The sequence below is a fragment of the Hyla sarda genome, chromosome 11 (genome assembly GCF_029499605.1).
Source record: "Hyla sarda isolate aHylSar1 chromosome 11, aHylSar1.hap1, whole genome shotgun sequence".
NCBI lineage: Eukaryota > Metazoa > Chordata > Amphibia > Anura > Hylidae > Hyla > Hyla sarda.
Window position 1 is genome coordinate 73,241,668 of NC_079199.1, and position 25,338 is coordinate 73,267,005.

The 25,338-nt window shown below is 42.9% G+C and overlaps 1 protein-coding gene across 2 annotated transcripts in view; it reads right to left on the reverse strand.

Annotated features, from left to right (window-relative positions):
- BAZ1A (bromodomain adjacent to zinc finger domain 1A) overlaps positions 1-22,480 on the reverse strand; it is a 353,746-nt gene extending 331,266 nt beyond the window's left edge. The window contains exons 1-3 of one of the 2 annotated variants that reach the window (XM_056545400.1): positions 22,098-22,114; positions 21,763-21,888; positions 6,142-6,420 (exon numbers count right to left, since the gene is read on the reverse strand). In XM_056545400.1, coding sequence (XP_056401375.1) covers positions 6,142-6,420; positions 21,763-21,875 — 392 coding nt within the window. In that variant the 5' untranslated portion in view covers positions 21,876-21,888; positions 22,098-22,114. Of the gene's footprint in view, positions 1-6,141; positions 6,421-21,762; positions 21,889-22,097; positions 22,115-22,251 lie in introns of those variants that run through there. The other variant, XM_056545399.1, reaches the window with a different exon arrangement.
- Between the last annotated feature and the right edge of the window lie 2,858 nt (positions 22,481-25,338).

A 25,338-nucleotide genomic window follows, 5' to 3' on the forward strand; every position in this document is an offset into this window, starting at 1 on the left:
CCAGGCATCTCGGAAGAGTAAGAGACGACCTTCCACCAAAGAAAAATATATATATTTTTTTTTTTTTTATGGGCTGGAGGGGTATTAAGACTAGTTAGAGAATATCTTCTAAGTTAGTTTGAACTCTTTGGGACACAGGGCGTATGCATACGCCCTGCATCCCTGATCCTTAAGGGCTCGGGGTGTACCTGTATGCCTTGGTCCCGTTTACACAGTTACCAGCAGAGAACGGGTTAAACCCGGTGGGTCCCGGTTGCTACAGGCAGCCAGGACCCACGGCTAATGCCAGGCATGGCCAATCAGGCCGATGCCCGGCGTTAACACTTTAGATGCCGTGATCAATGTTGATTGCGGCGTCTAAAACAAAAAGTTAAAAAATCCCGGCATCTCAGCGGAGCTGATCAGGACTATCGCCACAAAATCGCGATGTCAGAATCAGCTTACCAGACGACAGGAGGGTCCTCAACTGCCTCTAATTTGTCCGATCGGCGATCTACTGTTTCATGCCTGATCAGTGCTTTACAATGGCAGAGCACTGATCAGAAACTGCAATCAGAAGATTGCAAATTTTAGCCCCCTATGGAGGCTCAAAGAAAAAAAAAAAAAATGTAAGAATAAACATAATCATGTGGTACCGCCGCGTGCGTAAATGTCCGAACTATTAAAATATTAGGTTAGCTAAACCACACGGTCGATGGCGTACACGTAAAAATAATCCAAAGTCTAAAATTGTGCCTTTTTGGTCACTTCATATGCCATAAAATTATTAATAAAAAGCGATCAAAAAATCCCCAAAAATAAAATAAAAAAGCTACACAGAGGATGGCGCAAAAAATTAGCTCTCATACCACGCCGTACACGGAGAAAAAAAAAAAAAAAGTTATGGGGACATAAGATGCCAATTTTAAACATACACATTTTTGTGCATGTAGTTTATTTTTTTTAAGTATTAACCCCTTAACGACCATAGACGTGTATACATGTCCAGGGCGGATGCACGTTCCCGCACCAGGATGTGTATACTCGTCCATGGTTCTCATGGGTGCTGCCCAGTGCACCCACGAGATCGCAGCGGGGACTCTGCTGTAACACACAGCCGGGACCCTGCCGCACTGCAGGGACTAAAGTAAACTTCAGTCCCGGCAATTTAACCCTTACAGCCGCGGTCGGAAGTGACCGGGGGCTTTAAGTGTTATGACAGAGGGAGGGAGCTCCTTCTGTCACCCCTGCAGCGCGATCGCAGGGTGCTTTGTGTGATCCCCTGCGGGCGGGACCCTACCGCACAGCCGGGACCCTGCCGCATTGCCGGGACCGAAGACAACTTCCGCCCGCGCTGTAAGGGTTAAACTGCTGGGACCAAAGCGACCGCGAGCTGTAAGGAGTTTTAACAGAGGGTGGGGGCTCCCTCTGTCTCTCTCCTGTAGCACCCCACAATGATCGCGGGGTGCTGCTGCTTACCTGGGCAGCCGGGGGTCTTTACAAGGACCCCCAGGTCTGCCCCGGTAATTGCCTGTGAGGACGTGCCAAAAAAACAAACACATTTATTATATATAGTAAAAAATAAAAATGTATAATGTGTAGGATCACACGGCGCACATCCGCAGAATATTCCGTGCTGCAGATGCCCGCCAACAGTCACAATAATGAGCTCCCTGCTGCGGCTGGGTAGCTTTGTGTGTCCACCAATAGTGGTGGATTTCCCGCCGGCAGTCATGAGTGGACACCCTGAGCTACCCAGCCACAGCAGTGATCTTGCCCTTGTGACTGCCGGGGGCATCCGTGGTGTGAAATGTGCGGCGGATGCACTCTGTGTGACCCTACACTGCGTCCCATTCATACTGCGTTTCCGCAGTGTTAGAAGTATCCGTCAGCATCATGTCAAAAAGAGTGATGCTGACGTATACTGTAGCAGCTCCATTCATTTCTGACTGCTACAGTATACATTGGCATCCCTTTTTTGACATGACAACGGACACATACTGCAGAAACGCAGTATGAATGGGGACTATTCATATAATGATGCCCTGAAAGCCAAAGCGGTCTCCTCTCCTTTGGGGTCCTACCACGCAGCCAAGGAACCAAATATGGCCTAAACGGGGGTATTTCCCAACACGGGCCGAGCAGCTTAACAAAATATAGGGTGCATTTCTTGCAATATCAGAAGTGATGTACAAAAAATATGCCCCACAAATTATGCATTTGTGAAAAAAAAGGCAAATGTCGAATTTTTAACACTGACATTGTAATAATTCCTGCCCAAAAACGATGGTGTTAAAATACTCACTGTACCCCCTAGCGAATACCTTGAGGGGTCTAGTTTTTAAAATGGGGTCATTGGGGGGGGGGGGGGGTTGTTCCTATGTTCTACTACCTTTTAATTTCTGCAAACCTTGCATAGCACACAAAAAAAAAATTTACTTTTCTAGTTAAGTTGTTAGGCTGCTAATTAATTTAAAATGTTAATTAAAAACAAAAAAATGCTGTCAAAATAAAGTAGACATCTGAAAGTATAAGTTTCATAAACTATTTGGTCAGTATGTATAAATTATATGCAACCTATTAGTGTTAAAATAGCAAAAAATCTAAAATTTTTTTAAAAATTCATGATTTTTTGTATTGTAAAAAAAAAAAAAAAAAAAATACAAATGATATCGGCTTACTTTTACTATGTACATGAAGGACAACTTGTGACAAAAAAACAATGTCAGAATTATCGTGATTGGCAAAACGTTACCAGAGTTATTCTCTAATAAAGATAGACATCCCTGATTTGAAAAACAGGCCTGGTCTTTAAGGGGCATACAGGTTTATTTGTGTTGGTCCTTAAGGGGTTAAAATAAAACCTACATAAATTAGGTATCCTTTTAAACTGTATGAAACCTACAGAATAAAGATAAGGTGTCATGTACTTATATATCAAATACTGCACTGCGTAGAAACGGGAGCCCCTCGGTTACAAAACAGGGTTTTTCTTTTTATTTCACCCCACAAAAAGTGATCAGGATGATCGCTTAACCTCTTAAAAGGGGTACTCCAATGGAAATCAACTGGCTCCAGAAAGTAAACAGATTTGTAAATTGCTTCTATAAAAAAAAAAAAAAATCTTAATCCTTCCAGTACTTATTAGCTGCTGAATATTACAGAGGAAATGGTTTTCTATTTGGAACACAGAGCTGTCTGCTGACATCATGACCACAGTAATCTCTGCTGACATCTCTGTTCATTTTAATAACTGTCCAGAGTAGGAGAAAATCCCCATAGAAAACATGCTTCTCTGGACAGTTCCTAAAATAGACAAAGCAGCAGAGAGCACTGTGTTCCAAAAAGAAAATAATTTCCTCTGCAGTACTGGAAGGATTAAGATTTTTTAATAGAAGTAATTTACAAATCTTTAACTTTCTTGATTTAAAAAAAAATATATAAAGTTTTCCATTGGAGTACCCCTTTAAGGACGCAGGGCATACATGTGCGGCCTGCACCTGGTCTAGCGTCATAGCGGGTCAGTCCCGACGGCTAATGAAAGCTAATGAAATCGTTGTGCCGTGCACGCTATTAATCCTTTAGGCGCTGCGTTTAAAGTTGATCGCTGTCTAAAGTCCCAAAAATACTCTGAAATCTATGCTTGAGCAATCGATCACGGATAACACTGATCATTGCCATGTCAATGCGTGGCAATGATCTGTGTAGAAGATCTGTGTGTGCAGTGTCATAGCCCCTAGAGGGGGCTATAACATTGCAAAAAAAATAAAAATAAATAAAAAAAATAAGTAAAAAAAAGTTTAAGATCATTTAACTCCTTCCCAAATAAAATTAAGAATCACCATCCTCTTCCCCCCCCCCCACAATTTTTTTTTTAAATAAAAACTGTAAATAAAAATGTTATAAACATGTGGTATCGCCGCATGTGAAAATGTCTGAACTATGAAAATATAGTTAAACCACAGTGTCAATGGCATAAAAAAAAAAAATAATTATATTATATATTATATATTATATATTATATATATATATATATATATATATATATATATATATTTATACACACATATACACACACATATACACACACACACATATACACACACACATATACACACACACACACATATACACACACACACATACACACACACACATATACTCGAGTATAAGCCGAGTTTTTCAGCACGATTTTTCGTGCTGAAAACACCCCCCTCGGCTTATACTCGAGTGAACTCCCCACCCACAGTGGTCTTCAACCTGCGGACCTCCAGAGGTTTCAAAACTACAACTTCCAGCAAGCCCGGGCAGCCATCGGCTGTCCGGGCTTGCTGGGAGTTGTAGTTTTGAAACCTCTGGAGGTCCGCAGGTTGAAGACCACTGCGGCCTTCGACATCATCCAGCCCCCTCTCACCCCCTTTAGTTCTGTACAGTACTCGCCTCCGCTCGGCGCTGGTCCGGTGCTGCAGGACTGTCCGGTGAGGAGATCGTCCGGTGGGATAGTGGTTCCGGGCTGCTATCTTCACCGGGGAGGCCCCTTCTAAGCACTTCGGGCCCGGCCCCAGAATAGTCATGTTGCCTTGACGACGACGCAGAGGTACGTTCATTACCAACGTGCGTCATCGTCCAGGCAACGCCTCTATTCTGGGCCCGAAGCGCAGAGAAGAGGCGCCCCCGGTGAAGATAGCAGCCCGGAACCACTATCCCACCGGACGACCTCCTCACCGGACAGTCCTGCAGCACCGGACCAGCGCCGAGCGGAGGCGAGTACTGTACAGAACTAAAGGGGGTGAGAGGGGGCTGGATGATGTCGAAGGCCGCAGTGGTCTTCAACCTGCGGACCTCCAGAGGTTTCAAAACTACAACTCCTAGCAAGCCCGGACAGCCGATGGCTGCCCGGGCTTGCTGGGAGTTATAGTTTTGAAACCTCGGGTGTGGGATGATGAAGGGGGGGGGGGGGGGTGATAAGGGGATGATGAAGGGGGGTGTGGGATGATGAAGGGGGGTGGGGATGATGACAAGGGGATGATGAAGGGGGGTGGGGATGATAACAAGGAGATGATGACAGGTGATGATGATGAGGGTCTGGATGATGACAGGGGGGGGGAAATGATGTATTTCCCACCCTAGGCTTATACTCGAGTCAATAACTTTTCCTGGGATTTTGGGTTGAAATTAGGGGCCTCGGCTTATACGGTAAATTCCAAAATAGCATATTTTGGTCACTTTTTATACCCTAAATTTTTTTCATAAAAAGCGATACAAAAGTACGATCAATGCAAAAAATGTTACAGCTAAAAGCTTTAGATCACAGCGCAAAAAATGAGCCCCATAGGTGGAAAAATAAGAGTTATAGGGGTCAAAAGATGATCATTTTAAATGTGTTCATTTTCGTGCATGTAGTTAGGATTTTTTTCCAGAAGACAAAATCAAACCTATATAAGCAGGGTATTATTTTACAGACGTACGGACCTACAAGAAAAGTACTGCATAGAAACGGAAGCCCCCAAAAGTTACAAAATGGTGTATCTTTCTTCATCTTTGTCTCAATAAATTTGTTTTCCGTTTCGCTGTGGATTTTTGGGTAAAATGTCACTGCAAAGAAGAATTGCTGGCAGAAAACATAAGCCATAATATGGCATTTTAGTAGCAAAATTTAAAGGGTTACGATTTTTAAAAGGTAAGGAGGAAAAACAAAAGTGCAAAAATGGAAAAACCCCGAGTCCTTAAGAGGTTAAATTGGGTGTGAGTGCTAAGCTTAGGAAGCTGATTGGGAGCTGGATAACCACACCCCATATCTAGCAATAAAGTTCCTGACTATCTGACTATTCAGTGAAAAAGTACAGATAGTCACCCTAAAATAGAAAAGATGTAGTAATGGCTAAGATATAGCAGATTGACAGCAGGGTCAGATTCCTTAAATTCCCGACACCAGCGACAGCTCCCATTGATTCTGTTTTATTATGGTGTCTAGCATTTTAATAGATAAAACAATGCTGTATGCTACTCCATTTTAACAAAATATTCAAGTCTACTAGCAGAATGAGCAATGCAGATGTAAATAAAGCATAAGATAAATGGTGTAGCTTTGTTTATTAAAAAAAAAAAAATAATAAATACACAGTAGGAGATTTAGATCAGACGATATCAGCACCACATTACCTTGCACCACTGTTCCTTGTTACAGTCACAGTTTCACCAATAAAGAATCGGTCTTTCACATAGTCATACATATCTTCACAAAGATCTGACACCTTCTGATGACTTGAGAGAGTGGCGAGGTATAAAACAGGTACGATTACCGACTCTGGGAAATTCAGCAAGCTTTTTTTCACTTTTTTTTCAGATTCAAGAGCCTCTTGGTAAGTAAGCCCAGATTTCCCAGTGAAGGAGCAGCTCCAGACAAGACTGTTACAAAGGATAGTGCGTTCGAAAAACATGCTGTATAAAAGAAAAATTATAAATTGGGAATTACTACAGAAGTTACCCTAAATCTTCATTCAAAAACGCCAGTCTAGAATTAAAGTGGGTGTCTTTAGCGACCATTTAAAAAGGGAACAAAGCACTAGATCTTACCATATTTAAACACTTGGCAATGTGTTCTATATGATTGTGCCAATAACAATAAGTAGTACACAAGACAACAATGGAGAAAACTGAAAATGCACAAACTTTGTTAGAAAAATACATAAAATCACAGAAGAGATTCAAATAGACAAAAACAGGAGAAAAGGCACCAGAATCCGACAAATGGGTGGGTAAAGGTATTGGAGATATTGGTTGAATAAAACATACATCAGCAGCACATGGACTAGAGAGAGTAAGTAACAGGACAAGTAATTTGCCAATATCAGAATGCAACAAGCAATAAATAAACCATACATTATTCAGGGTGCCAGATCTTACCCACCAGAGCCCAATATCTCCAGTACCTTTACCGATTCATTTGTGGTATTCTGGTGCCTTTTCTCCTGCTTTTGTCTATTTGAATCACTTCTGTGATTTTATGTATTTTTCTAATAGTTTGTGCATTTTAAGTTTTCACCATTGTTGTCTTGTGCACTATTTATTGTAATATCGGCGCTATCAGTTTCTAGTGCACAGTAACTTACGTTCCAGTAAGGTAATATTTTTCGGTTTTCAATGTATTCTATATGGTAAAATCTTTATCCTCAATCAATCCCGGGGGAAGTTTTTGCCCCCAGGAGTGGTAAGGATATTAAGTGTGTAAGTTATCTCTGCTGCCCCATAAGTATTCTCCAGGGCGGGGAGCTATACTTACCTAGTCTCATCACACCAGCCAGAGTGACGCCTGCAACATTGTTCTGCTCCCTAAGCAGATGGAGCAGAGCTAACAGGACTAGGAGGATAAAGCGGATTGTGGGTGGATAAAGATTTTACCATATATAAACGCGTTGCCAAGAATTATATATGGTAAAATCTAGTGCTTGGATCCCTTTTATTCTTTTATTTAGAGTCCATTCACACGTACAGTATTCTGCTTAAATTAGATGGTGCAGGAATTGATGCGCAGGATTTGAAGCTATAATTAGTGATTAAGTTTACATTGGAATCTGAAGCATAATCCTACACAGAATACTGTACGTGTGAATACACCATAAGGTCGCATTCACGTGGATGGATCCACAGCTTAACTTACACTGTGGAACTGCCGACAATGGAGCCCTTCATTGTGTCTCCGCATAGTGGCAATCCGCCACTACGAGCAGACACGCTGCGATGTGTGAGTCGACGCCCCCTTCTCCAAGTTAGGCAGAGAGCGGCCCCGATGTGTGCGATAGAGGCAGATTGCTGCTATGAGCAGGCAAAGATAAAGGCACACTGTAGACTGTAGAGATCCATCTGAATCAAATTCATACGTAAAAGCATCCCAAAGTTATTAATGCATAAAGTGAAGGTGGTCAGATTTGCAAAAAATGGCTTTGTGATTAAGGTCAAAATGGGCTGCTTCCTTCGGGGGTTAAGGGGAGAAAAACTTAGAAGTTATCCAGGGATAGAAAAACAGCTAATTTCTCAGGTTGTATGTGGTATTACAACTTGTCTCCATTCACTTCAGCGGAACTGAGCAGCACACAACCAAAAATCCTGTGTGAACATACCATGAGAACAAGGCCTTAGGTTATGTTCACACAGGATTTTTGGTTGTGTGCTGCTCAGTTCCGCTGAAGTGAATGGAGACAAGTTGTAATACCACATACAACCTGAGAAATTAGCTGTTTTTCTATCCCCTGGATAAAATAAAGTACTAAGTTTTTCTCCCCTTAACCCCCTAAGGAAGCAGCCCATTTTGACCTTAATCACAAAGCCATTTTTTTTGCAAATCTGACCACCTTCACTTTATGCATTAATAACTCTGGGATGCTTTTACGTATGAATTTGATTCAGAGATTGTTTTTTGTGACATATTCTACTTTAACCCCTTAAGGACCCAGCCAATTTTCAGTATAGGACCCAGGCATTGTTTGCATGTCTGACCACTCACTTTAAAGGGGTATTCCGGGACACTTTTTTATTTGACTATGCTACAGGAGCTGTAAAGTTAGTGTAGTTCATAATATAGTGTTTGTACCTGTGTGTGACGGTTTTCTCACAATTCTTCTGTGATTTTCACCCCACTATTTATTTTTACCAGCATACAAAATTACTTCTCGGATTTTTCCCAGCTTGCAATGCGGCCGAGACCTGACTCACTAGTCCGCTGATGACAGGGAGCCTGTCTGCTTCAATAGGTGGAGAGAGCAATCTGCACAGGTTTGTAGCTCATTTATGTTTCAATGGGTGGGGTGGCTGATGTGTGGGAAGGATGAAAATCGAATTGTGGGATTTGTAGTAGAAAAAAAAAAAAAAAAAAAAAAGAAGAAGAACAGGAAATACCAGTTCACAAAAAGCTAGCCACAGTATTATGGTAATCTCATGGCTAAGCCATTAAGCCCCAAGACAAGCGCATATCCTTCCTAAGCATGTCCATTACTGTCTGCCAGGTACGTACTAAAATCACCTTATGGTGGATAACCCCTTTAAGCATTAAGAACTCTGGTATGCTTTTACCTTTCATTCTGATTCAGAGATTGTTTTTTGTGACATATTCTACTTTATGTTAGTGGTAAAATTGTCAATACTTGGATCATTTCTTGGAGAAAAATTTCAAAATCTGATGAAAAATGTGAATTTTTTTTTTTTGTGCTTTGAAGCTCTCTGCTTATCAGGAAAATGGATATTCCAAATAAATTATATATTGATTCACATATTTTCATCATAAAGTTGACATGTTTTTACTTTTGGAAACCATTAGAGGGCTTCAAAGTGCAGCAGCAATTTTCCAATTTTTCACAAAATTTTCTAAAATGAAACATTTTTCAGGGACCAGTTCAGTTTTGAAGTGGATTTGAAGGGCCTTCATATTAGAAATACCCCATATATGACCCCATTATAAAAACTGCACCCATCAAAGTATTCAAAGTTACATTCAAAAGGTTTGTTAACCCTTTAGGTGTTTCACAGGTATAGCAGCAAATTGAAAGAGAAAATTCAAAATCTTCATTTTTTTACACTGGCATGTTCTTGTAGACCCAATTTTTGAATTTTTACAAGGGGTAAAAGGAGAGAAATCTTCCTAAAATGTGTAACCCAATACCTCATATGTGTATGTGAAGTGCTCGGCGGGCACAGTAGAGGGCTCAGAAGGGAAGGAGCGACAGTGGGATTTTGGAGATTGAGTTTGTAAATTTGGATTTTGTAAACTACACCCCTCAAGGAACGTAACAAGGGGTGCAGTGAGCCTTAACACCCCACAGGTGTTTGACGACTTTTTGTTAAAGTTGGATGTGTAAATGAAAAAAAAAAAAAGTTAAGTGCTCTTCTGGCACACAACAATGCTCAGAAGAGGAGGAGCGCCATTGAGCTTTTGGAAAGAAAAATTTGTTTGGAAAGGAAGTCAGGGGTCATGTGCATTTACAAAGCCTCCCGTGGTGCCATAACAGTGGACCCAGTGGTGCTCTCATTCCTGAGCCATGTTGTCCACCCTCAGAGCCATTTACACCCACATATGGGTTATTTCCGTACTCTGGAAAAATAGTGTTACTTATTTTGGGGGTCTTTTTCTCCTTTTACCTCTTGTGAAGATGAAAATTTAAGGAAAAACCCAGCATGATAGTCAAAAAAAAAAAAAAAAAAATATATTATATATATATATATAAATTTTTTTTTTTTTTTTTTTTTTGAATGAACATGCTGGCGTACCCCCAATTTTTTCATTTTCAGAAGTGGTAAAAGGGGAAAAAAAAAAAATTTATAATTTATAACACAATTTTTCCCGAGTACGGAAATACCCCATATGTGGCCCCTAAACTGTTGCCTTGAAATAAACGAGGCTACGGAGTGAGCACCATGCACATTTAAGGCCTAAATTAGTGATATGCATAAGGGCGGATGGTGGAATGTCCGCACAGAAAATCTCAATGTGGACATTCCACTGACAGCGGAGCACTGGCAGAACATGCCAGAGATATGAGCGCACTGTGTCTCACCGATGGCAATGCACTCCTGAGTGGATTCCACAGAAAGAATCGACATGCCTATGCTTACTGCGGACTCCGGAATTGGTATTTCTCCTGCATCTGGAAATTCTGCTGCGTGCACAAGAAAGCATCGAGGTGCTGGGCCACAAAGGATTGTTTGATCCGCCATCAAATTGACAAAGTCCTCACAAAATAAAACCTAAAGTGCATTTCAGTGAGGCCTGTGGGGGTCAATTTGGATTTCTGGGCAGCCAACAAATCTAGAGGAGATCAGTGGCTCATTAGGTGACCCCGCCCGGAGAACTGGGAGGACAGGGAGAACTGTTTAGGAGACAGGGTCACTAGTATGGGGGACCTCTGCTACAGTTATTGCCCTGTAGTGCCACCTTCTGGGGGCTCATCCTCCATCGAAAAGGCTTTGGGGTATTTATATTTTTATGGGGGGGGGGGGGGGGTTGTAAGTGTGTAAATGTAGTGTTTTCACTTTATTTAAGTGTGTCGTGATTTTTACGTTTACTGTATAATATACTTACACTTTTTTTTGCGGTGCAGTTTTTTTTTCAACTTTTTGGGGAGCGTATGCTGTCCGTGCTGTCAGTGACTGTTCTGCGCTGTGTGGCCGGACTGCTAACTCCCCCAAAAAATTATTTAAAAAAAATAAAAATAAAAATTCCTGTACCCCACAAAAATATATTGATCAGTAATAATTCACATTATTACACATTATCAGCACAGTCTGCACATGGGGTACAGTACGGTCGCACAGCACAGACTAGTCGCTGGTAGCACTGACCGCAAAAACAATAAAAATGTAACACCCTGCACCCATAAAAAGCTAGGGGCTGGAAGCAGACCAGTGGTCTCCAAACTGTGGTCCTCCAGATGTTGCAAAACTACAACTCCCAGCACGCCCAGACTGTCCGGGCATGATGGGAGTTGCAGTTTTACAAATTGTATGGGGTAAAGCACTCGCCTGCCTCATCATCGTCGCCGCCAGACCTCCGGACGCCTGCCGCCGGACCCCCGCCGCCAACCTCCCAATCCCGCTGTGCACCCGCCCAACCAATCGCTGATCGGATAAATCAAATTGGGTCCAAGGGTATCAAGCTGGAGTGGTCTGCCGCCGGACACTTTAGCTAATTAACCCGATCTGCGCAACGGGAGTGCGTATCAGTCCGCCTCCCAATTTTCCACTCCTGGAATGTGAATCACTGAGATGGAGGGAAATCCAAGTACCGCCGAGAGAAGGATCCTGGATACCTCAGCCATCCCTGCAGGACTGCGAGTGCCGCCCTGACAATTCACAGATACCACAGCCGTGGAGTTGTCCGCCTAGACATGAACAGGACAGTCCTGGAGAAGGCGCTCCCAATGAAGGAGATAAAAATTGCCTAAAGATAAAATTGCCTAAAGTTCCAGGATGTTGATTGGGATGACAGCAGCTTCCTGGGAGGACCAACGGCCCTGGAATAGCGTAGACTTGTCCCACTGGGAGAGAAGAGAAATTTGGAAGGGCCACAAACTGAAAATGGCCCTCGAACTGCGAAGCGGATGTGCCGGAAAAAGGTTGATGTGAAGGTCAACGTCTCGCATATCCACCAAGGAGAGAAACTCCCCTTGATCCATGGATGCCACTACAGAACGGAGAGACTCCATACGGAAAGGACGCAGGAGTAGATGACGATTGAGGAGCTTCAGATCAGGGATCGGCCGGACGGAGCACCCTTTCTTGGAGACCACGAACAGGTTGGAATAGAACCCCAAGCGAGAAGGGTCCAAAGCACGACCCAAAAGGCCAACGCCAAAAAGAAGGAGAGCGAGGAAGGTGGAGAGAATCTTTAAAAAAAAATTTTTTTAAAACGGATCCCTTGGGAAGGAAGCAAACTCGATCCGATAGCCGTCGGAAACGACATCTCGGACCAAAGAGTCTTGCACGTTGGCAGACCAAACATACTGGAACAGGGAGAGACGCCAGCTGCTGCGCTGTGAATCATAAAGCCTTGCAGGACCAGGCTTTATCAATTGAGCACAGAGCACACAGATCAATGTGGTTCTATGAAACCACATTAATCTATATGAGGAATGTAATTAGTGTAAAAAGGCACACTCTTTTGGAAGCTGCACCCCTCAAGGAACGTAACAAGGGGTACAATGAGCTTTAACACCCCACAGGTGTTTGACAATTTTCCGCTAAAGTTGGACAGGAAAATTAAAAATGTGATTTTTCTCACTATAATGCTGATGTTACCCCAAATTTTACATTTTCACAAGGGGTAATAGAAGAAATGGGGTTACACAATTTGGAAGGCTTTTTCTCCAGAGTATGGAAATACCCCATATGTGGATGTAAAGTGCTCTGCGGGTGAACTACAATGCTCAGAAGAGAAGGAGTGCCATTGAGCGTTTGGTGAGAGAATTTGGTTGGAATAGAAGTCGGGGGCCATGTGCGTTTTTACAAAGCCCCTCGTGGTGCCAGAACAGTAGACCCCCCCACATGTGACCCCATTTTGGAAACTAAACCCCTTAACCCCTTAAGGACACAGCCCATTTTCACCTCTAGGACGCAGCCCTTTTTTGCACATCTGATCACTGTCAATTTAAACATTAATAACTCTGGAATGCTTTTACTTATCAATCTGATTCCGAGATAGTTTATTCGTGACATATTCTACTTTAACATAGTGGTAAATTTTTGTGGTAACTTGCATCCTTTCTTGGTGAAAAATCCCAAAATTTTATGAAAATTTTGCATTTTTCTAACTTTGAAGCTCTCTGTTTGTAAGGAAAATGGATATTCCAAATATTTTTTTGGGGGATTCACATATACAATATTATCATTCTGATTCCGAGATTGTTTTTTCGTGACATATTCTACTTTAACATAGTGGTAAATTTTTGTCGATACTTGCATCATTTCTTGGTGAAAAATCCGTAAATTTGATGAAAAATTTGAAAATTTTGCATTTTTCTAACTTTGAAGCTTTCTGCTTGTAAAGAAAATGGATATTACGAATACATTTTTTTTTTTTGGTTCACATATACAATATGTCTACTTTATGTTTGCATCATAAAATTGACGAGTTTTTACTTCTGGAAGACACCAGAGGGCTTCAAAGTTCAGCAGCAATTTTACAATTTTTCACAAAATTTTCAAACTCGCTATTTTTCATGGACCAGTTCAGGTTTGAAGTGGATTTGAAGGGTCTTCATATTAGAAATACCCCATAAATGACCCCATTACAAAAACTGCACATTCAGTAAGTGTTTTAACCCTTTAGGTGTTTCACAGGAAAAGCAGCAAAGTGAAGGAGAAAATTCTAAATCTTCATTTTTTACACTTGCATGTTCTTGTAGACCCAATTTTTGAATTTTTACAAGGGGTAAAAGGATAAAATTTATACTTGAATTTGTAGCCCAATTTCTCTCGAGTAAGCACATACCTCATATGTCTATGTAAATTGTTCGGCGGGCGCAGTAGAGGGCTCAGAAGCGAAGGAGCGACAAGGGGATTTTGGAGAGTACGTTTTTCTGAAATGGTTTTTTGGGGGCATGTTGCATTTAGGAAGCCCCTATGGTGCCAAAACAGCAAAAAAAAAAAAAACATGGCATACCATTTTGGAAACTAGACCCCTTGAGGAAAGTAACAAGGAATTAAGTGAGCCTTAATACCCCACAGGTGTTTCATGACTTTTGCATATGTAAAAAAAAAAAAAAAAAAAAAAAAAATTTCACTAAAATGTGTGTTTCCCCCCAAATTTCACATTTTTGCAAGGGTTAATAGCAGAAAATACCCCCCAAAATTTGTAACCCCATCTCTTCTGAGTATGGAGGTACCCCATAAGTTGACCTGAAGTGCATTACGGGCGAACTACAATGCTCAGAAGAGAAGGAGTCACATTTGGCTTTTTGAGAGCAAATTTTGCTCGGGGGGCATGTCGCATTTAGGAAGCCCCTATGGTGCCAGGACAGCAAAAAAAAAAAAAAACGACATGGCATACCATTTTGGAAACTAGACTCCTTGAGGAACGTAACAATTGATAAAGTGAACCTTAATACCCCACAGGTGTTTTGACAGAACGTGCATGCTGGGAGTTGTAGTTTTGCAACAGCTGGAGGCACACTGGTTGGAAAATACTGAGTTAGGTAATAGAACCTATTACCTAACTCTGTATTTCCCAACCAGTGTGCCTCCAGCTGTTGCAGAACTACAACTCTCAGCATGTACTGATTGCCAAAGGGAATGCTGGGAGATGTAGTCATGCAACAGCTGAAGGCACGCAAGTACAACTCCCAGCATGCCGAGACAGCATGCTGAATGCTGGGAGTTGTAGTTTTGCAAGATTTAGAGGGGTTCAGGCTGGAGATCACTGACAGTGGTCTCTAAACTGTGGCCCTCCAGATGTTGCAAAACTACAAATCTCAGCATGCCAACACAGCAAACAGCTGTCAAGGCATGGTGGGAGTTGTAGTTTTGCAACATCTGGAGGGCGACAGTTTAGAGACCACTCTCTAAACTGTCGCCCTGCAGATGTTGCTAGGCAACAGACTCCTGGACATGCGGCGTCATACTCACCTCCACCGTGATCACAGCCGCCGCCGCCGGGTAAGTGACCGCCGCTATCGTCGCTACTACACGGTTCCCCCCGCTGTGCCCGGACACCGATGGGTGGGCATAGCGGGGGGAACCGAACTTTAACCCCCCACCGCCCCCAGTCTGCTATTGGTCGGCCGCTCCGCCGATCAATAGCAGGGATAGGAGGGGTGGCAACCCTGCCACCTCACTCCTATCTCTTCAAGGGGGATCGAGGGTGTCTTGGACACCCCCGATCCCCCTTATTTTATCGCGGCGCCGCCGTTGATGGGCAGGGGGAGAGCGCTCCCCCTGCAAACTCCGTAGATGCCGTGATCAGAACTGATCACGGCATCTATGGGGTTAATGCTGCCATGACCGGCTCGATCGCGGCCCCGGCAGCTGCGGTGGGACTCCGGCTGTGATTGACAGCTGAGTCCCACCCGCGATCTCCAGCGCTGCCCGCGGCAGAGCAGGAGATCGCTTGGACGTATGCATACGTCCATTTGCGCGAACGTGTAATTCGCCTGGATGTATGCATACGTCCAATAGCGGGAAGGGGTTAAAGAATGTAATAAGGGGTGTAGTGAACATTAACACCCCCACTGGCGTTTGGCAGATCTTTAGAACAGTGGGCAGTGCAAATGAAAAATAAAATTATTCATTTTCATGGACCACTGTTCCAAAAATCTGTCACCTGTGGGGTGTAAATGCTCACTGTACCCCTAATTACATAACGTGAGGGGTGTAGTTTCCAAAATGGGGTCACATGTGGGGGGGGGTGCACTGTTCTGGCACTATGGGGGCTTTGTAAACACACATAGCCTTCAATTTCAGTTTCCTTCTCTTCTGAGCATTGTAGTTCGCCCGCAGAACACTTTACATCCACATATGGGGTATGTTCTTACTCAGAAGAAATGGGGCTACAAATTTTGGGGGGGCTTTTGTCCTATTCTCCCTTGTGAAAATGAAAAATTTAACACCGGCATTTTAGTGACTTCTCATTTTCACATCCAACTTTAACGAAAATTTGTCAAACACCTGTGGGGTGTTAAGGCTCACTATACCCCTTGTTACATTCCATGAGGGGTGTAGTTTCCAAAATGGGGTCACATCTGGGTATTTATTGTTTTGCGTTTATGTCAGAACCGCTGTAAAATCAGCCACCCCTGTGCAAATCACCAATTTAGGCTTCAAATGTACATAGTGCACTCTCACTCCTGAGCCTTGTTTTGAGTCTGCAGAACATTTTATGCCCACATATGGGGTATTTCCGTATTCAGGAGAAGCTGCGTTACAAATTTTGTGGTCTTTTTTTCCTTTTACCGTTTCTGAAAATGAGAAGTATGGGGCAACACAAGCATGTTAGTGTAAAAAAAAAAAAATTTTTACACAAACATACTGATAGGGCTCCGAAGTGAGAGAGCACCATGCGCATTTGAGGCCCAAATTGGGGATTGGAATCCGCCAAAAAAATACCCCACGGCAGTGTTTACCAAACAAGGTGTCTCCAACTGTTGCAAAACTCTCAGCATGCCTGTACGGGTTTATTTATTTATTTATTTATTTATTTATTTTTGGGGGGGGGGGGGGGGGAACTGTGTAGGGGTAGATGTATATGTAGTGTTTCACCTTTTATTTTGTGTAGGTGTAGTGTAGTGTTTTTAGGATACATTCACACGGTTGGGTTTACAGCGAGTTTGAGCTGGGAGTTTGAGCTGTGGCGGAAATTTGCCGTATCTCAAACTTGCGGCAGAAAACTTGCTGTAAACCCGCCCGTGTGAATATACCCTGTACTTTCACGGGGGGGGGGGGGGCGCAAACCTCCAGCTGTTGCAAAACTACAACTCCCAGCATGCACTGACAGACCATACATGCTGGGAGTTGTAGTTTTGCAACAGCTGGATGCACACTGCTACAACTCCCAGCATGCCCTTTGGTAGTCTATGCATGCTGGGAGTTTCATAGAAAAAAAAATGTGCCTCCAGCTGTTGCAAAACTACAACTCCCAGCATGCCCTTTGGCCTTGCATGCTGCGATTTGTTGCTAAGCAACAGTATGAGGTTAACAGACCTCACCTCCTGCGGTATCCTGCCGCCAGGACCGCCACCGCTGTATCCTGCCACCGGGACCGATCTTGCTGCTCCTGTCGCCGCCACCGATCCTGAGGGGACCCATGCCGGACCAGGGCAAGGTAGGAAACCCCCGCCGGCGCCGATGTCTGCTCCGATCGCCGCCCCCATCACCGCCCAGCAGGTCCGTGATTAGTCGATTGTTCCAACCGATCAATCACGTGATCTTGAGGCGGCACCCGTGCCACCTCACTCCTACTGGGTATGGGTGAATGTGGCTGCCCCATTCACACTTTATCCGGGTCACATGGGGGGGGGGGGGGGGGGGAGACCCACCCCCTAGGCGATATGCCGGGATGGCCGCTGATGGACATCAGCAGTCATCCTGTTCCGATCACAGTGTCCTGAGACGCAGTGGTCCAGTAAAGCTGCGTCGTAAATATACGGTGCTTATTAAAAATATAAATCACCCCCCTTTTCCCTGATTCCATATAAAAATAAAAAAAATACAGTCATGGCTGTTAATGTTGGCAGCCCTTATCATTTTCTAGAAAATAAAGTATTTCTCACAAAAAAGTATTGCAGTAACACACGTTTTGCTGTACACATGTTTTTTCCCCTTTGTGTGTATTGGAAGTAAACAAAAAAAAGGGAGAAAAAAAAAGCTAATTGGACATAATGTCACATCAAACTCCAAAAATAGGCTGGACAAAATTATTGGCACCCTTTCAAAATTTTGGAAAAATAACATTGTTTCAAGCATGTGGTGCTCCTTTAAACTCACCTGGGGCAAGTAGCAGGTGTGGGCAATATAAAAATCCCACCTGAAAACAGATAAAAAAGGAGCAAAGTTCACTTAGTCTTTGCATTGTGTGTGTTTGCCACACTAAGCATGGACAACAGAAAAGAGAACTGTCTGAGCACTTGAGAACACAAATTGTGGAAAAATATCAACAATCATCAGAGATCTAGATTTGCCTTTGTCCACAGTGCCCAACATTATCAAGAAGTTTGCAACCCATGGCACTGTAGCTAATCTCCCTGGGTGTGGAAGGAAGAGAAAAATTGATTAAAGGTGTCAGTGCAGGTTAGGCTGCTTTAACACTATAAAATTCATCCGTTTTAAAGATCCATCTGATGTTCCTTCTTGAAAACCCTGCAAATCGGCCGTTTAACGGCCGTTAGAAAATCCCATTATAGTCTATGGGATTTTTACATTATCCATTTAATCCGCTATAGTCAGTTATTAATAACGGACGTTATTTTGTGACGGAACAAATAGTGCATGCACTATTCCTCCCGTTACCATCTTCCATCACAAAATAACGTCAGTTACTAAAAACAGACTATAGCGGATTAAAACGGATAATGTAAAAGTCCCATAGACTATAATGGGATTTTCTAACAGCCGATTTGCAAGGTTTTCATGAAGGAACATCAGACTGATCTTTAAAACGGATGAATTTTATAGTGTGAAAGCAGCCTTAGTCTGGATGGTGGTTAAGCAGCCCCAACCAAGTTCCAAAGATATTCAAGCTGTCCTGCAGGCTCAGGGAGCATCAGTGTCAGCACGAACTATCCATCGACATTTAAATGAAATAAATGAAACACTATGGCAGGAAACCCAGGAGGACCCCACTGCTGACAGACAAAAAAGCAAGACTACATTTTGCCAAACACAGTACCTACAGTGAAATATAGTGCAGGTTCTATGATGTTTTGGGGTTGTTTTGCTGCCTCTGGCAATGGGTGTTTTGAATGTGTGCAAGTAATCATGAAGTCTGAGGATTACCAACGGATTTTGGGTTGCACAGTACAGCCCAGTGTCTAAAAGCTGGGTTCGCGCCGAGAATCTGGGTCTTCCAGCAGGACAGTGACCCCAAACATATGTCAAAATGCACCCAGAAATAGATGGCAACAAAGCGCTGGAGAGTTATCAAGTGGCCAGTAATAAGTCCAGATCTAAATCCCATTAAACACCTGTGGAGGGATCTTAAAATTGCTGGGAAAAGGCCCCTTCCAATAAGAGAGACTTGGAGCAGTTTGCAAAGGAAGAGTGGTCCAACATTCCGGCTGAGAGGTGTAAGAAGCTTATTGATGGTTATAGGAAGTCACTGATTTCAGTTTTTTTCCAAAGGGTGAGCAGCCAAATATTAAATTAAAGGTGCTATTAATTTTGTCCAGCCCATTTTTGGAGTTTGGTGTAACATTATGTCCAATTTGCTTTTATTTCTCTTTTTTTGTTTAGTTCCAATACACACACACACACACACACATGTATAGAAAAACAGGTGTTACTGCAATCCTTTTCTGTGAGAAACTCTTTTTCTAGAAAAATTTCAGGGGTGCCAACATTTACGGCCATGACTGCGTGTAACCATAATAAAAATAAAACATGTATCACCACGTGCATTAAAGTCTGAACTATAAAAATACATTGTTAATGAAACCACACGTTCAATGGCATCCGCACAAATTCCAAAGTCCAAAATAGTGTATTTTTGTTAACTTTTTAGATCATGAAAAAAATGAATAAAAAGAGTGATCAAAGAGTCCGATTAATACAAAAATGGTACCGCTATAAACAAACTCCAGATAACAGCGCAAAAAATGAGCCCTCATACCGCCCCATACGCAGAAAACTAAAAAAGTAATAGGGGTCAGAAGATTACTTAAAACGTATAAATTTTCGTGCATGTAGTTATGATTTTTTCCATAAGTAAGACAAAATCAAACCTAGTTAAGTAGGGTATAATTTTAATCGTATGGACCTACAGAATAAAGAGGTAATTTTTACCGAAAAATGTACTGCGTTGAAACGGAAGACCCCAAAAGTTACAAAATGTTATTTTTTCTTAAATTTTGTCGCACAATGATTTTCGTTTTCTGGTTTCGCCGTATATGACTGATGTCATGGTGGCGCAAAAAAATAAGCCATCATATGGATTTTTAGCTGCAAAATTGAAAGGGTTATGATTTTTAAAAGGTAAGGAAGAAAAAACAAAAGTGCAAAAACTGGAAAACCCTCCGTCCCCAAGGGGTTAAAGGCCATCTGCGGCCAAAAACACTTATCCCCTATCCACAGGGAGTTGTAGTTGCATAACTCCAGCTGTTGTATAACTACATCTCCTTCGGCTTTCAGTACATGCTGGAAGTTGTAGTTTTGCAACAGCTGGAGGCACACTGGTTGGAAAATACTGCGTTAGGTAACAGAACCTAACTGAAGGTTTTCCAACAAGTGTGCCTCGAGCTGTTGCAAAAGTACAACTCCCAGCATGCACGGTCTGAGTGCATACTGGGAGTTGTAGTTTAACAGCTGGAGGTTTGCTCCCCATGTGAATGTACAGGGGACATACACACGGGCGGGTGTACAGTGAGTTTCCAGCCTTCAAGTTTGAGCTGCGGCAAATTTTCCGCCGCAGTGCAAACGCCTATTGGGAAACTAACCGTATACCACTGCCAGTGTCAATGTACCCTAGAAACGCTACGCTAACACAGAATAAAAAGGGTACAACACTACATCTACACCCTCTTACACTGTCCCCCCCCCCCCCCCCCTCCACCCCCAATAAAAATGAAAAACGTATTGTACAGCAGTGTCTCCAAAACAACTCCAAGCATTTCTGGACAGCCACTGACTGTCCAGGCATGCTGGGAGTTTAGTAACAGCTGGAATCACTGGCATAGAATACCCCGTGTCCACCCCTATGCAATTTTCCGCCACAGCTCAAACTCCCAGCAGGAAACTTGCTGTAAACCCGCCAGTGTGAAGGTAGGGTATTTTGGCTACGGAGGCAAATACACTAACATGCTGGTGTTGCCCTAAACTTTTTATTTTCACAAGCGGTAAAAGGAAAAAGATACCCCCAAAATTAGTAACCCAATTTCTCCTGAGTACAGAAATACCCCATATGTGGACTCTGCAGACGCACAACAAGGCTCAGGAGTGAGAGCGCCTTATGTACATTTGAAGCCTAAATTTGTGATTTGCACAGGGGTGGCTGATTTTACAGCGGTTCTGACAAAAAAAATACCCACATGTGAGCCCATTTTGGAAACTACACCCCTCACGGAACGTAACAAGGGGTATAGTGAGACTTAACACCCCAGAGATGTTTGAAGAATTTCAAATCAACTGGAGCCAGAAAGTTACAGATTTGTAAATTACTTTTATTAAAAACATCTTAATCCTTCCTGTACTTATTAGCTGCTAAATACTACAGTGGAAATTATTTTCTTTATGAAACACAGAGCTCTCTGCTGACATCATGAGCACAGTGCTCTCTGCTGACCTCTCTGTCAGGGGGGGGGGGGTCCACTGTTAGGGCACCATAGGGGGCTTTGTAAACACTGTGGTTAGGTTATAGGCCCCAAACCTCATTACAGTCGCACTTGAAATCGTTGATTTTTAGAAAGGGAGAAAAAAATAAAATAAAATAAGCAAAATTGAACTGGTCCCCAAGGGGTTAAGCACAGAAGTGTGTGCGTGTAATGCAGCCATAATGTGTGTCTTGTGTAGGGCAGAAGTATACTAATAGGAGACGTACAGCCCCATAACAAAGACTGGATTACAACTCTGAGGACACAAATGAAGGAATCTTACTCATAGTCCCTGAAGACCTCGTTGGTCACCCGGCAATAGAAGAGGCGTTCAGCGGGTTCCATGTCGGCTGGCGGCGGGGTCCGGGTGAAAGGCTTGTGGTGAAGCAGCGGCATGTCTTCTCTATCACTGTGAAGAGACAGCGAGTCATTAAGGACAAAGTTTTAATATCCACAATATATAACCTGTGCCATGACTGGATGTGACAGTACTAGACTAGACAGGGCCCGGAAACAATACGGGAGAACTATGGTAAAGAGACCGGACTTGTGAATAAAAGGCAACCACGTGACTCAAGTTAGAAGAAAGGAAGAAAACAAACGCGGGCAGATCGGTACCCATATGTGAAGCTTAATCCCTGAGATGACCGCCCGGCTGAAAACCCCGTGTACTCAGCGCGCTAACTATCTGACCGTCCTACCGGGTACTTCCGGTTGTGAGCGGCAGGAGGAGGTCTAGTAGGCGGGAAGAGGAGAAGGTTGGGGTTAGTACCTTGTGTCGGTTCAGCTGCTGGCGGGAGAGGGAAGTGAGCTCCGGATCTTCGTCTATTGTGTAGTGAACTCCCCAACGTGTGTGAGACAACGCCGCCCGCTCTGATTGGTGCTTGTTCTAGTACTGAGGGCTAAACACAAGCGCTGGGACAGTGACGGCTGGGAGTGGGCCTGGCCTCTATACTGAAGGGTTCTTATATAAGGGGCAGGTTTTAGCAATGCAGCATAGAAAAATACAGCATTACCAAAGAGCAGCCTACCCCCTGACCTAAAGACAAAAAAACGGCTCCTAATTTTAGACTAGACCCACACAGTGTTTCTGTCCCCATTTGTATTGCCGTAAACCAGTGTTTCTCAACCGGGGGGCCTCCAGCTGTTGCAAAACTACAACTCCCAGCATGCACGGACAGCCAAAAACTTTCAGGGCATGTTGGGAGTTGTAGTTTTGCAACAGCTGGAGGCCCCCTGGTTGGTAAACACTGCCGTAAACAGAATGCTGACATATAGCAGTGGACCCCATTCACTTCTATGGCCCAATGGAGTATGTTCGGGACATGTCCAATATTTTAACTCTTTAACCCCTGAAGGACTCAGGCTTTTCAGTTTTTGCACTTTCGTTTTTTCCTCCTTACCTTTTAAAAATCATAACCCTCTCAATTTTCCACCAAAAAATCCATATTATGGCTTATTTTTTGCGTCACCAATTCTACTTTGCAAAGGAAGGATTGTCCGGCACCAGGTATGCTCTAAAAGATACTTTTTATTCATGCCATAGCAAGGAAACAGACATCACAGGACTGTAGTAATCTGACGCGTTTCGCTCTCTCTTGAGCTTAAACGTAGACTAAGTTTAACAGACAAACATGCAAGTTTAAAATAGAGACTCAGTGGTCACATGATAAAATACCTGGCATAGGTAGCAATTGTAAAAAACCCGGCATGGATATCATCTGTTAGTATTACAGAATGGACTGGATCCCTTCACTAGTGCGTTTTTTACTCGCTTACTGTGTGATTACCCTATGAGTGTGAATGTACTCTAAAACATTATATGCAAAAACAGGCAGGTATATACGTATAACTACATGCACATAGTAGGTTACGGTATGTTGATATCGTACATGTACAGGTCGATAGTAGGATAGACTAATCAACCTCATTGGCTATATAATTCGGGGACCTACATGTGTATAACAGATTACGGCATGTTAGTATCATACATGCACAGGTCAATAATAGAATAGAATATGCAATCTCATTATCTGTATAACTCGGAGACCTACGTGCATGTATATATATACTAAAAGATGATATATATGCTATGAATTAATAAATATACATAACTAGAAGATAATTCAATGCACAATTTACTCTGTTTTAGTTTACATATATATCCATTACGTATTAGTACCATAACTTTCAGTAACTGCACTCTAATAGGTATCTAAACACACTAGGCGGAATCACCCTCCTGACACTCGTACCAAAAAAACTGATGATCTACAAAAAATATATATAAATCTATAGTGGAGAACTATGGCGCTTGGGGACATCTGAGGGAGCAAAAAAAGGCTAGACTATGTTCCTATGTACAGGTCATAATTAAGTCTAAGCGTTTATTCATTCCCCTTCAATTCTACTTTGCAGGGACATTAGTCATTTTACCCAAATTTTCACGGCGAAACGGAAAAAAAAAACATTGTGCGACAAAATCGAAGAAAAAACGCCATTTTGTAACTTTTGGGGGCTTCCGTTTCTACGCAGTGCATATTTCGGTAAAAATGACCCCTTTTATTGTTATTGGCATAACTACATGCAGGAAAATGTATACGTTTAAAAATGTCCTCTTCTGACCCCTATAACTTTTTTATTTTTCCACGTACAGGGCGGTGTGGGGACATTTTGCGCCGTGATCTGAAGTTTTTATCGGTATGATTTTTGTTTTGATCGGACTTTTTGATCACTTTTTATTCATTTTTTAATGGTATAAAAAGTGACCAAAATACGCTTTTTTGGACTTTGGAATTTTTTTGCGCATACACCATTGACCGTGCGGTTTAATTAATGATATATTTTTATAGTTCGGACATTTACGCACGCGGCGATACCACATGTTTCAGTGTGATCAGTGTTATCGGCGCTTGACTGCTCCTGCCTGGATCTCAGGCACGGAGCAGTCATTCGTCGATCGGACACCGAGGAGGCAGGTAAGGTCCCTCCCGGTGTCCTGTAAGCTGTTCGGGACGCCGCGATTTCACCGCGGCGGTCCCAAACAGCCCGAATGACTAGCCGGGATACTTTCGCTTTAGAAGCGGCGGTCAGCTGTGACCGCCGCTTCTAAAGGGTTAATACCGCACATTGCCGCGATCGGCGATGTGTGGTATTAGCCGCGGGTCCCGGCCGTTGATGAGCGCCGGAACCGACGCGATGTGATGCAGGGTCGCAGCGCAACCCCGCTTCATATCGCGGGAGCCGGCGCAGGACGTAAATATACGTCCTGCGTCGTTAAGGGGTTAAAGCATACCCGTCAGACTCAACAACAATTTTTTTTTTAAATATATCGCTCAGTACCTAATCCTGACCATGTATATCAATTTTTTTTTATTTTTTTTTACTTTGTTTATTAAAGATTTTCAATATTTAAAACATACAAAGTAATAATAAAGAGTGCAAAGAACATCCATCAGCGTATACTATTACTTATAAGTAACTCGAGCGGTCAGCGAATGCAGAAAGATAACAACTGTATCATTTGGCATAGATATAGCCTGGGAAAAACAATATTACACATAAGATAAGCTTGAACAAGCAATCATAAAAGTGCTCCATTTAGCGAAAAATTTCTTTGCATGGCGCTCACGATGTCTTTCTGTGTCTAGTCTGTCCACCTCCAGGAAGTCCTTTAATTCCTCAATCACTGCGGATATGGACGGCATTGCCGGTTTGATCCATTCCCGCAGAATGATTCGTTTTGCGACTAGCAGAATAACATGGACAAATTTCCGGATAGTGCTAAGGCCTACCGAGTCCGCCGTGGCGGGGTCGACAGACTGAAACAGAAGCGTTAGAGGTGACAACGGAAGTCTGA